Source organism: Pelophylax lessonae (assembly GCF_965119305.1).
Source record: "Pelophylax lessonae genome assembly, chromosome: 3".
Classification (NCBI taxonomy): Eukaryota; Metazoa; Chordata; class Amphibia; order Anura; family Ranidae; genus Pelophylax; species Pelophylax lessonae.
Window position 1 is genome coordinate 104,223,202 of NC_138770.1, and position 12,043 is coordinate 104,235,244.

Here is a 12,043-nt window from a genome sequence, read left to right on the forward strand (position 1 = left end):
AGGGAACCTACAATTATTATGGGTGATTTTAATTGTATTTTGCATAATGGGGATAGGGTGACGGGAGGGAGGCCCGGAGTTCCTGTACATAGCACGGGTGGTGGTGGTGGGGTAGACAAGTCAGGTAAGAATTTAAGGGACTTGTTAAGTGTGTTTGGCTTGGTGGATGTAGGAAAGGGTGGTGGGTTCACGTATTTTAGTGACCGTGGAACTATTCGTTCAAGAATTGACCTTTGTCTTTTGTCTAGGAATTTGGAGGCTGGATCGTTTAAAATTCAGAGGGAGCCATTTATGGATCATGGCAGAATTGAATGTGTTGTAAGTATGAAGTCGGAGGTAATGTATGGAAGGGGTGTGTGGAAATTGAATGTTGAATTGTTAGAGGATGAGGAGATTAAAAATGAATATGTGTTGTTTTTTGAGAAATGGAAGAGGAGGAAGTATGATTTTGAGTGTCTGGTGGATTGGTGGGAGTGGGTTAAAAATAATACTAAAAGGTATTTTATTAGGAAAGGGTGTGAAAGAGTAAGGAAGGAGCAAGAAATGTATGGTTGGTGGTTGAAGAGGTTGGTGTATTTGGAACAAGAGAATGGGATGTGAATGTGGACAGTGAAATTGTGGAAGCAAGAGAGAATGTGAAGAAGTTGATGGTTGCAAGAGGGAAAGGTATAATGTCACAAGCTAGGGCTGTATTAAAAGAGAAAGATGAAAAGTGTACGAGTTTTTCTTTAAAAAAGTGTATGGTGGTAGGAGTGAAATGAGGAGTGTGGTGAAAGAGGATGGAGGGGAGGTTTATGGGAATAAGGGGATTAAGGAGGAGGTATGGAAGTTTTATCATAATTTGTTTTCTGAGAAAAGAAGGGATGTGAGTGTTGAGGAGGATGTTTTGAAGCATGTTGAGGTATGTTTTGGGGAGGATGATAGTTTTAGTCTGGGTGAGAAAGTGACTAAAGATGAAGTTGAAAGATCTCTGAAGGGGATGAAAAAGGGGAAGACCCCTGGGAGTGATGGGTTGTCAGTTGATTTTTATGTTACTTTTTGGGGCGTGATTGGAGATAGTGTGTATGATGTATGTATGGAGGTTTTGGTGGGAGGGAAGGTACCTGAGTCAATGAAGGAAAGTATTATTGTTTTATTATATAAAAAAGGGGATGTTAAAGATTTGAAGAATTGGAGACCGATCTCGCTTTTGAATACAGATTATAAGTTATTGGCGAAAGTGATTGCAAATCGGATGCGTGAAGTAGTGGACAGGTTGGTTGGGGAGGAGCAGGTGTGTGCTGTGCCAGGAAGATCAATTGGAGAATGTCTGGGATGTTTGAGGGATGTACTTTGGTTTTGTAAGGAAAGGAAGCATGAAGTGGCAGTGCTTGCTGTTGACTTTGAGAAGGCGTATGATAGAGTATCGCATGAATTTATGTTTAAAGTTTTAGAGAGAATGGGAGTGCCAGGTAGGATGATTGGTTGGATAAAGTGTTTATATAAAGGGATGGTGAGTAAAGTGCAGGTAAATGGTTGGTTGACTGAGGATGTGTGTATTAGGTCGGGTGTGAGGCAAGGTTGCCCTTTGTCACCTGTGCTGTTTGTATGTGTAATTGAACCATTACTAAGAATGATTGCTAGTGATAAGTGTATTAAGGGAGTGGAAGTGCCTGGTAGTGGGGGGAGATGTTTAAAAGTTTTTGGGTACATGGATGACGTGACGGTGGTGTGTAAGAATGTGGCTGGATTAAGGAGGGTGAAATTGTTAATAGATATTTTCTGTATGGTAAGTGGTTTTAATATTAATATGGGTAAGAGTGTGTGTAAGTTTTTTGGTGGTTGGAATGAGATGGAACAATGTGGATGGAATATATGTAAGGGGAGTGTTAAAATTTTGGGGGTGAGGTTTGATGTTGATTTATATGGGAGGGAAAGTTGGGCGGATGTGCTGGTGCGTGTAAAAAATAAATTGGATTTTTGGTCTTTAAGGACTTTATCATTAGAAGGGAAAAGCTTAATTATAAAATCTGTTATATTACCAATTTTATTGTTTTTATTTTTGGTTTTTCCAGCACCTGACAGGGTTTTAAAGCAAATTATTAAATTATGTTTTTCCTTTTTTTGGTCCTCACGTATGGAGAAATTGAAAAGAGAGAAGGTGGTGAAGAACAAGGTGAATGGTGGGAAAGGAGTGGTGGGAATTGAAAGGTTTTTGATGGTAAAGTATGTACGTATGTGCCTGAAGGTAAGTATGAAGGAGAGTCTGGCTGGTTGCATGTTAAATTTTGCATGTGGAAGTGTGCTAAGAAAGTATGGACTGTTTGAAAGTGATTTAAGGTGACCGGTATGTTTTAATTCTCCATGGTTTTATGTGAGGATTGATAGGTGTATAAGGAGATATGGGTTGCAAGATGTATCAAGAGAGATGTGGTGTAAAGGTAAAAAAGTGATGTGTGTATTGGAAAAAAGGGAGGGGATGGAGGGAATTGGGGGAATGTCTGAGAGTAATTGTGAGAGGGTATGGCGGAACGTAAGTTGTAAGGACTTGGATAATCGACAGAAAGATATTGCTTGGATGTGTGTTCATGGTTGTTTGCCTACTAGAGAGTTTCAGAGAAGAAGGAGATTTGTTGATAGTGAGGTGTGTCCGCGGGAGGGATGTCGGAGAGTGGAAAGTGTGGTGCATGTTTTCTGGGAATGTGGTTTTGCGAAAGAAGTATGGAAAGGTATGGGTAAGATGGTGAATGGTCTAACGGGGGTTGGGTGTGTAAGGTTTGAAATGATGATGTATGGCTTGTGCAAGTTGGGGAGAATGGATGCTAGAGTATTATGGATTATTGTAAACTGTGTGAAAGAGTCTCTTTGGGATGTGAGGAATATTCTGGTATTTAAAAAAGAAGCGATTGAAGTTAAAGATTGCATTGCCATGATCCGTGGGAGGGTTTATAATTATGCATATTTTGATTGTCAAAAACTTGGTGTAAATAAAGCAAAAGAATTATGGAAATTTAACGAATGGAAGAATTGGTGTGGGTAATTTAATATCTGATGCCTTTTTTTGAAATAAAGTTATCTTTTTGTGCTTTTTCTTTGGAGGGGGGGGGGGGGAAGTGTGTGAATAAAGTTATTTCGTGTGCATTTTTTTTTTTTTGATGTGTAAATAAAGTTATTTTTTTTGCATATTCTTTGGGGGAGGGGGGGGGGAGTGTGTTCTATGATTTTTTTGCCATGGGGAAAGTGTAGTTGCCTTTTGTTATATTAGGAATTTGGTGATGGGATAAGTAAATTGTGGTTTGGAGTGGGATGTTTTGTATGTATATTGGAAAATATGTTGTTGATGATGTATTTTGTTTGTTTGTTATTATGAAATTTTAAATAAAAGAATTAAAAAAAAATCTGTTTTTATCAGTTTAATATCTGATACGTCCCCTATCTGAGGACCATACAGTATATTAAATGGATTTTTAAAACAGGGAGATGGAAGAAGAGCTTGCTCTGTCCACTCCACGCATCGACCTGGTATTGCAGTACCTCCAGGACCGGTGCACCCCTTTCTTATGCAGTTTTCAAAAAACAGATTCAAATGAAAAACTTGACAAGAAGGTCTCTCTGTCTTTTGCTTGCAATGTTGTTTGCTTGTGTTCTTTCTTGTTAAGTTGTTTGCAGTCATTTTTTTGTGTTTTGCAATAAACTGGCATTTAACCCCTGTGTGTTTGTGTTTTTCTTGATTCGTGTCAGTTTCTTGGTCTGTGTTTCCATGCTTCCATCCTTTTCAGCAGAATGCATAATATGCTGCATTGGCAGCTTTTCACACTGCAGACTGACAATATCTTTGCTTTTAATCTGTCTCTTTTCTTTTCTTTTTTCTCTTCTCATGTCATTTTTCTTTTTCTAAGTTGACTTCTGTCCACCACCCCTTTTTTTTACAAACATTTAGATAGCAAGGGCCTGAATTTCGACAAGACAGCCAGGTAATACACACAGAGTGTGCGCGTAGGCCCGATATGAAGCCTACGTACAAGTTGAAGCTAGGACGATGCAGAGTCCTATTGAATGGCTTGACTTTTCTCCACTTCCCTTTCTGTAGTCAATAAGTCGTCTAGTACTCAGGCAGTCGAGGTATTTTCTGGCCTGTGTCTCCCTCTAGTGGGTTCCTTTGTCCACGTGAACAGGAGGCGGCTCTATGCAAATCCTAGCCCTCGTTAGGCACAACGAGGAGCACCTGATGGATACATGTGTTTGTAATCTGTATTTGGCCTTGCTTGCTTAAAGGTTGGATTGACGAGAAAACTGGCCTTGACCCCGAAGGTTCTAAATGGACAGGTGTCTGGGCGTGTTTAGACCATGGGCTATAGGAAGGAGGAAGTAGGCCTCAGGCATAGCTAGGTGTGAAAGTCTGAGGATTAGTGGCTCTGGGCAAACAGCAGGGAGCCAGACGGGAGGCAGCAGATCTCTGTGAGCGATTGACGTCGCCCTGGACGGGCGGCGCTCGGAAAAGACGATAATTGGGTTATCGCTTCTCGGCCTTTTGGCTAAGATCAAGTGTAGTATCGACTTTAGCCCTTAGGGGTGTCTCTGCTTTACGGCTAGGACGTTGAGAAACATTTGTATCTATCCAAGCCATTTGGTCCTTGTGGGGTACCCTCTGCTCGGCCTTGTAGGATCGTTGATTAAATTCAGCTTCACCTACTCGCTGCTATTGGGTTAGAGGCTTAGCCCCCACAAGGAACGAGATTGCGATCTTCCCTCCTCCCCCCCCCACTCTGCGCTACTACCTTCGGGCAGTAGGCGCACAAGGGCCTTTTTAAAGGCTGCAAAAGAGTGAAGACGCCGAGGAATAAGAAGGAAGCCGCCGAAGTTTTCCTGAAGCGACTACCGACGAACTCCTCCGTCATGGGGAAGAGCACCGGGAAGAAAAAGAATGTCCCCGCCACTTCTGCCAAGACTCCGGGAGAAGTCGCCTCAACCTCCACCCCCACCCCGGCCGCCACAAGCAAGCCGGGCTCAGCAAGGCCAACCAGGTCCGCAGACGGGCTTCCTACCCTGGAACCCTGGATGAGGCAGACAGTGGTGCTGCAACTGAAGGAGGTGGACGGAAGAGTTCCCGACATGACCCCGGAAATCTTCGGCAAGAAGATGATCCTCGAACAGGGGTTCAGCAAGGCAGAGACACTGTCCGTGCAGACCTTCATGAAAGGTATATTCTATATAACTTTTGTGTCTTTACAGGTCTGTAGAAGATACTGGGAGGCGGTGAAGAATTGTGGCCCGGAATCCCCTTTCCGCAACTTCGTTGCGAACACTCCCATTCAACGGGATGAAAGGCGGGTAACGGTGTCCATGAGGAACCCCCATACCCCAGGAAAAGACATCGCCACCTACCTCCAGAGGTTTTGCATCGTGGCCAAAGACCCAGTCCGAATCCTCGATGTCAACGGCTTCTGGACAGGTAAGTGGGCAGTTTCTTGCAGGTTAAGGAGAGAGCCTTCGGGGGATCTCCAACACCTGAAGTCCCACTTCTCTCTGGGAGCCTCCGCAGGACTCCTGTACTACGCAGACATGCCCCATATCTGCCACAGGTGTGGCAAGCATGGCCACGTAAGTATGGAATGTCAGGAACCTTCTTGCAGGTTCTGTCGGGTTGCAGGCCATGAGACCAAGGATTGCCCGAGGTCCAAGACCTGTAACCTCTGCGGATTGGCGGAGCACGTCTACAGAGACTGCCCCCAGAGATCCCGGTCCTACGCTGGAGCCCTGCTCAAGGGCAGAGCCCCAGACAGCGCTGGGAAAAAGAAGCCAGGGGAAAAGACTGCGAAGGAACCTCGGAAAGCCACTGGTGAGTCCCCCCCTCCCCAGGCCCCTACCACCTCCTCCGACCCATCCCTCCCCAACCCCCCTGAGTCGGAGGTGACCTCACCTGCCCCTGCCCCTCCCCCCTCCCAGCCCCCCCCCGCCCTGTCCTCCATGGAGGACTTCCCCACCCTGCCCACCGCCCCCCCCACCCCACCCCCCACCAGCAAAGGCCGAAAACGGAACCTAGACAGCCCGACAACTGAAGAACCCACCAAGCGGCCCACCGTGGCCCAGCAAGATGACATCGCTGGACTGGACCCAGTGGTGGAGGACCTCGAGGACCTTGAGTCTGCGGGGGAAGATGAAGGAGAAATGCAGGAAGGTAAGGATCTGGCTCCCCCAGAGACTGACCTCACCCAGGACCTGATGGACAGCATCCTCGAGGAGAACGGCCTGAACCAGGACACTGGACAGGCACAAGAGGCAGTGGAAGAACCACCCCCCCCTCAGGGGAGGTAAGTTCAGCCCACCTGCTAACTAGCCCCTTCATCTCCTTTACATGATGGCAGAGATCTCCATCTTTTCCATTAATGTTAGGAGCATCAAGGATGCGTCTAGAAGACAGGTGGCGCTGACATTTCTTTCCACACAGCAGAGTGATGTCTACATGCTTCAGGAGTGTGCCCTACCCTTCTCGAGGAGGTACACTCATCTGTCCTCCCAGTGGACCCATGGTCCCTCCTACTGGTCCGGGGGTGTCGATTGTAAGTCTGCAGGGGTAGCCATTCTTGTCAGGGGTGGTCGTTTCACGGTTGACTCCGTCCAGGAGCTCGTCTGTGGCCGTCTTTTGGTCGTAGACGGCTCGTGGGCGGGAGAGCCAGTTAGGCTCATCAACGTGTACGCCTCCCCAGATAAGAATGAGCGACTGGAGCTTTTCCAGACCCTGCGGACCCAACTCGTCACCACCAGGGCAGTAGTAATCGGCGGTGATTTTAACTGTCCGATTGAGGAGGATGGGCGCAGCTCCAGCATGTACGCAAAGCTCGACACCACGTCTAGGCTGCTCAAGGAGATGATTGCGGAGGCCTCCTTGAAGGACGCCGTGGGATCCATAGGGAAAGGTTCCGTGAACTATTCGTGGTGCCGTCCTGATGGATCTGTGCGTTCTAGGATAGACTTCGTGCTCACCTCCAAGACAGTCAGACATCGCGGGTTCTCCATGGTCCCCTGCTTTTTCTCTGACCACAGGGCCATTCACTTTTGGGGTGACCTGGGCGAGGGCTTTGCCCCCGGCCCGGGCTCCTGGAAGCTGAATGGTACCCTGCTGGAAAATGAGGAACTGCTGGAGGAACTCCGGGAGGCCTACATTACCTGGAAGGAGGACAAGAGGTTCTTCAGAAAGGTAAGCGACTACTGGGAGTTTGTGAAAGTCAAGCTACGCAGCTTCTTTCAGGCAAGGGGACGCCAGCAAGTGTGTGCCAGGAAGAGGGAACTCAGGAGACTGCAACGTCAGTTGCAGTCCCTGCAGGACCTTCACCACTGTGGCTGGGACGTTAGGCAGGACCTGGAGGACACCAAGAAGAGCCTGAAAGGACACTTTGAGGAAGAATCCAGGCACCTCGTCTTCCGTTCCAAGGTGGAGAATCTTGAGAAAGGTGAGAAATGTAACTCTTTCTTTTTCAGGAAACTCCACTCAGGACACACACCCCTGTCTGAGCTGCAGGACGAGACCGGAACACTCCAGATGGGGAAGGAGGCTGTGATGCAAGTGGTCAGCGACTACTACACCAACCTCTACTCCCCGAAAGAAACAGATACGGCTGAGGCCGACAGGTTCTTGTCAGGTATCACTAACCAAATTGATCCTGCAGGTATGTCGGCAATCAACGCCCCCTTGGCGCTGGAGGAACTGCACTCTGCCGTCAGATCCTTTAGGCAAGGCAGGACCCCGGGCTGCGACGGTCTCCCAGCGGAGCTCTATGTAGCGCTGTGGGATCTCGTTGGCCCGGACCTGCTCGAGCTGTACGAGGAGATGGTGGTGGAGGGCACAATGCCTCCGTAGCTGAGGGAGGGGATGATCACGATTTTGTATAAGCGGAAGGGGGAGAGATGGGATCTGAAAAACTGGCGTCCCATCTATCTCTTGAACGTGGACTACAAAATCCACGGTTTTGGCCAACAGGCTGAAATCTGTCATCGGACAGATCGTCCACCCGGATCAGACTTGTGACATTCCTGGCCGCAGGATTGCGGACAGCCTTGCGCTTGTCCGGGACACGGTCCAGTACATCCGAGGCCGACGTGTGCACGCGGCCCTGGTCAGCCTTGACCAGGAAAAGGCCTTTGACCGTGTCTCCCATGAGTTTATGTGCAGAGCTCTGCGCAAGTTTGGTCTTGGGGACATGTTTTGTTCGTATGTGAATGTGATGTATTATGACATTTGTAGTACGGTGTTGGTGAATGGCTGGAAAACTGACCCTTTCCCTGTTCTCTCTGGGGTCAGACAAGGCTGCCCTCTCTCACCTCTGCTTTTTGTTTGCTGTATAGAACTTTTTGCCGAATGCATCCGACAGAACCCAGAGATCAGAGGGATCACCGCACCGGGACCGGACAGAAGGGTTGTCAAGTGCTCACTCTACATGGACGACGTAACGGTGTTCTGTGCTGACCAGCGCTCCATCGACTCGCTCGTCCAGACCTGTGAGGACTTCGGCAAAGCTTCAGGGGCAAAAGTCAACTGCGGGAAATCAGAGATCATGCTCTTCGGAAAGTGGTTCCTGCCTTCTTCTGCATCCATCCCTTTCAGCGTCAAGGCGGACTTCATCAAAATTCTTGGAGTTTGGTTTGGAGCTGAGGGCGCAGCCCTGAAGTCTTGGGAGGAGAGACTGTCCAAGATGAGACAAAAGTTTGGACTATGGAGCCTCAGAGAACTCACCATCGAAGGGAAAACACTGGTACTCCGCAGCGAGATCCTCCCTGTGTTGCAGTACCTCGCCCAGGCCTGGCCCCCCCGGGTCAACACCTGCAAGGCCATCACCAGGGCGGTGTTCCACTTCATCTGGGGCTCCAAGATGGACAGAGTGAAGCGAGCAGTCATGTTCAAGGAACCCCTCAAGGGCGGTAAGGGCGTGCCCGACATCGCAACGTTACTGGGGGTGTTCTTTGCCTGCAACTGCATCCGCAGAACTTTGATTGACAGAACTTCGGACTCTGGAGGCAACTCCATGTCCCGTTTTTTCCTCCTGCCTCTCTGGAGGTCCCTTGGATGGGACAAATGGGACAGCTCCATCCCCTACAACTGGGACACTCCTTGGTACTACTTGGACACTTTCAAGTTCATCAAGGAGCTGGGGCTGCATGGAGTTAAGCCCGACTTGTGGAAGCCAAAAACTATCTACAAGTTGATCAGAGCATCGGACATTGCTGAGACTGTTCCAGGCCTCCCTTCAGCCACTTGCAAAGTGGTCTGGAGGAATGTTTCTTCAAAGGGACTCACCAACAGGCACAAAGATCTGGCGTGGATGGCTGTCCAGGGGGGTTTGCCACTCAGGACATTTATGCATGCCAGAAACTTGTGCAGATACAGGCACTGCCCCTTTTGTATCATCCATGAGGAAACGTCATTTCACGTTTTCTGGGAGTGCTCATTTGCACAGAGCCTGTTGAGGGCCTTGGAACCTGAACTGAGAGACTTTGTTCCACAGACTGCCATCACACATTTTGCTGTGCTGAATGGACTTTTTCATGGGACTTTTTCCCAAGAGGACATTGACAACGCCTGGCGGGTGTTGTGCTGCTTTAAGGACGCTTTATGGTGCGCCAGAAAGCGCCTTATCCACCAGAGGGAGAGGATGTCCATTGAGGACTGTCACAGACTGATCCACAGTCTGCTCAGAGACTATAACCTGATGGATCTCATGGAGGAAGAGGAGGTCTGAAGATTTCCCCTTCCCCCACTCTCCCTTGTGTGTCTTTGTCCATTCAATAAAGCTTCGGGCCTGTGATTTCATTCCCCCTCCCCCTACCCCCACTCTCCCAACCCCCATCACACCTGTTGCTTTTTTGAAATGTCTTAGTATTGATACAGTTTGAGTAACGTAACGTATAGACACTGTTATTTAGTTTCATGCTTCAGGGGTATTGCGGCGTCATGCATGATGTGATGGCACGGGGTATCCTTACTCCGCACACCACATCAGGCATCATACCGCAGAATGAATGTATGTGATTGAATGTATTTATTAGTATGACCGGAAATGTATTGTAATGTAGTGTATTTATGCGCTGCGTCGCAGTACAGGGGAGAATGTACCCCGACAAAAGTATTGTTTTTTGTATATCTTTTATGCAAATAAAGATTACATTTTCAACCAAAAAAAAAATCGACTTTAGCCCTTAGGGGTGTCTCTGCTTTACGGCTAGGACGTTGAGAAACATTTGTATCTATCCAAGCCATTTGGTCCTTGTGGGGTACCCTCTACTCGGCCTTGTAGGATCGTTGATTAAATTCAGCTTCACCTACTCGCTGCTATTGGGTTAGAGGCTTAGCCCCCACAAGGAACGAGATTGCGATCTTCCCTCCTCCCCCCCCCCACTCTGCGCTACTACCTTCGGGCAGTAGGCGCACAAGGGCCTTTTTAAAGGCTGCGAAAGAGTGAAGACGCCGAGGAATAAGAAGGAAGCCGCCGAAGTTTGCCTGAAGCGACTGCCGACAAACTCCTCCGTCATGGGGAAGAGCACCGGGAAGAAAAAGAACGTTCCCGCCACTTCAGCCAAGACTCCGGGAGAAGTCGCCTCAACCACCACCCCCACCCCGGCCAATGTCAGCCAGGTCCGCATACGGGCTTCCTACCCTGGAACCCTGGATGAGGCAGACAGTGGTGCTGCAGCTGAAGGAGGTGGACGGAAGAGTCCCCGACATGACCCCGGAAATCTTTGGCAAGAAGATGATCCTCGAACAGGGGTTCAGCAAGGCGGAGACACTGTCCGTGCAGACCTTCATGAAAGGTATATTTTATATAACTTTTGTGTCTCTACAGGTCTGTAGAAGGTACTGGGAAGCGGTGAAGAATTGTGGCCCGGATTCCCCTTTCCGCAACTTTGTTGCGAACACTCCCATTCAACGGGATGAAAGGCGGGTGACGGTGTCCATGAGGAATCCCCATACCCCAGGAAAAGACATCGCTACCTACCTCCAGAGGTTTTGCATCGTGGCCAAAGACCCAGTCAGAATCCTCGATGTCAACGGCTTCTGGACAGGTAAGTGGGCAGTTTCTTGCAGGTTAAGGAGAGAGCCTTCGGGGGATCTCCAGCACCTGAAGCCCCACTTCTCTCTGGGAGCCTCCGCAGGACTCCTGTACTACGCCGACATGCCCCATACCCGTCACAGGTGTGGCAAGCAGGGTCACGTAGGTATGGAATGTCAGGAACCTTCTTGCAGGTTCTGTCGGGTTGCAGGCCATGAGACCAAGGATTGCCCGAGGTCCAAGACCTGTAACCTCTGCGGTTTGGCGGAGCACGTCTACAGAGACTGCCCCCAGAGATCCCGGTCCTACGCTGGAGCCCTGATCAAGGGCAAAGCTCCAGACAGCGCTGGGAAAAAGAAGCCAGGGGAAAAGACAGCGAGGGAACCGCGGAAAGCCACTGGTGAGTCCCCCCCTCCCCAGGCCCCTACCACCTCCTCCGACCCATCCCTCCCCACCCCCTCTGAGTCGGATGTGACCCCACCTGCCCCCCCCTCCCAGCCCCCCCCGCCCTGTCCTCCATGAAGGACTTCCCCACCCTGCCCACCGCCAACCCCACCCCCACCAGCAAAGGCCGGAAACGGAACCTAGATAGTCCGACAACTGAAGAACCCACCAAGCGGCCCACCGTGGCCCAGCAACATGACATCGCTGGACTGGACCCAGTGGTGGAGGACCTCGAGGACCTTGAGTCTGCGGGGGAAGATGAAGGAGGAGAAATGCAGGTAGGTAAGGATCTGGCTCCCCCAGGGACTAACCTCACCCAGGACCTGATGGACAGCATCCTCGAGGAGAACGGCCTGAACCAGGACACCGGACAGGCACAAGAGGCAGGGGAAGAACCACCCCCCCCCAGGGGAGGTAAGGTTAGCCCACCTGTTAGCTAGCCCCTTCATCTCCTTTACATGATGGCAGAGATCTCCATCTTTTCCATTAATGTTAGGAGCATCAAGGATGCGTCTAGAAGACAGGTGGCGCTGACTTTTCTTTCCACTCAGCAGAGTGATGTCTACATGCTTCAGGAG

At 49.4% G+C, this 12,043-nt stretch overlaps 1 protein-coding gene across 1 annotated transcript; it reads left to right on the top strand.

Moving 5' to 3' along the window:
• Nucleotides 1-8,219: 8,219 nt before the first annotated feature.
• Nucleotides 8,220-9,713, top strand: LOC309550401 (uncharacterized protein; the record flags this gene model as incomplete). The annotated part of the gene is made up of 1 exon (XM_082250789.1): nucleotides 8,220-9,713. The coding sequence occupies exon 1, from the start codon at nucleotides 8,415-8,417 to the stop codon at nucleotides 9,711-9,713; it is 1,299 nt and encodes a 432-aa protein (XP_082106915.1). The 5' UTR covers nucleotides 8,220-8,414.
• Nucleotides 9,714-12,043: the final 2,330 nt, after the last annotated feature.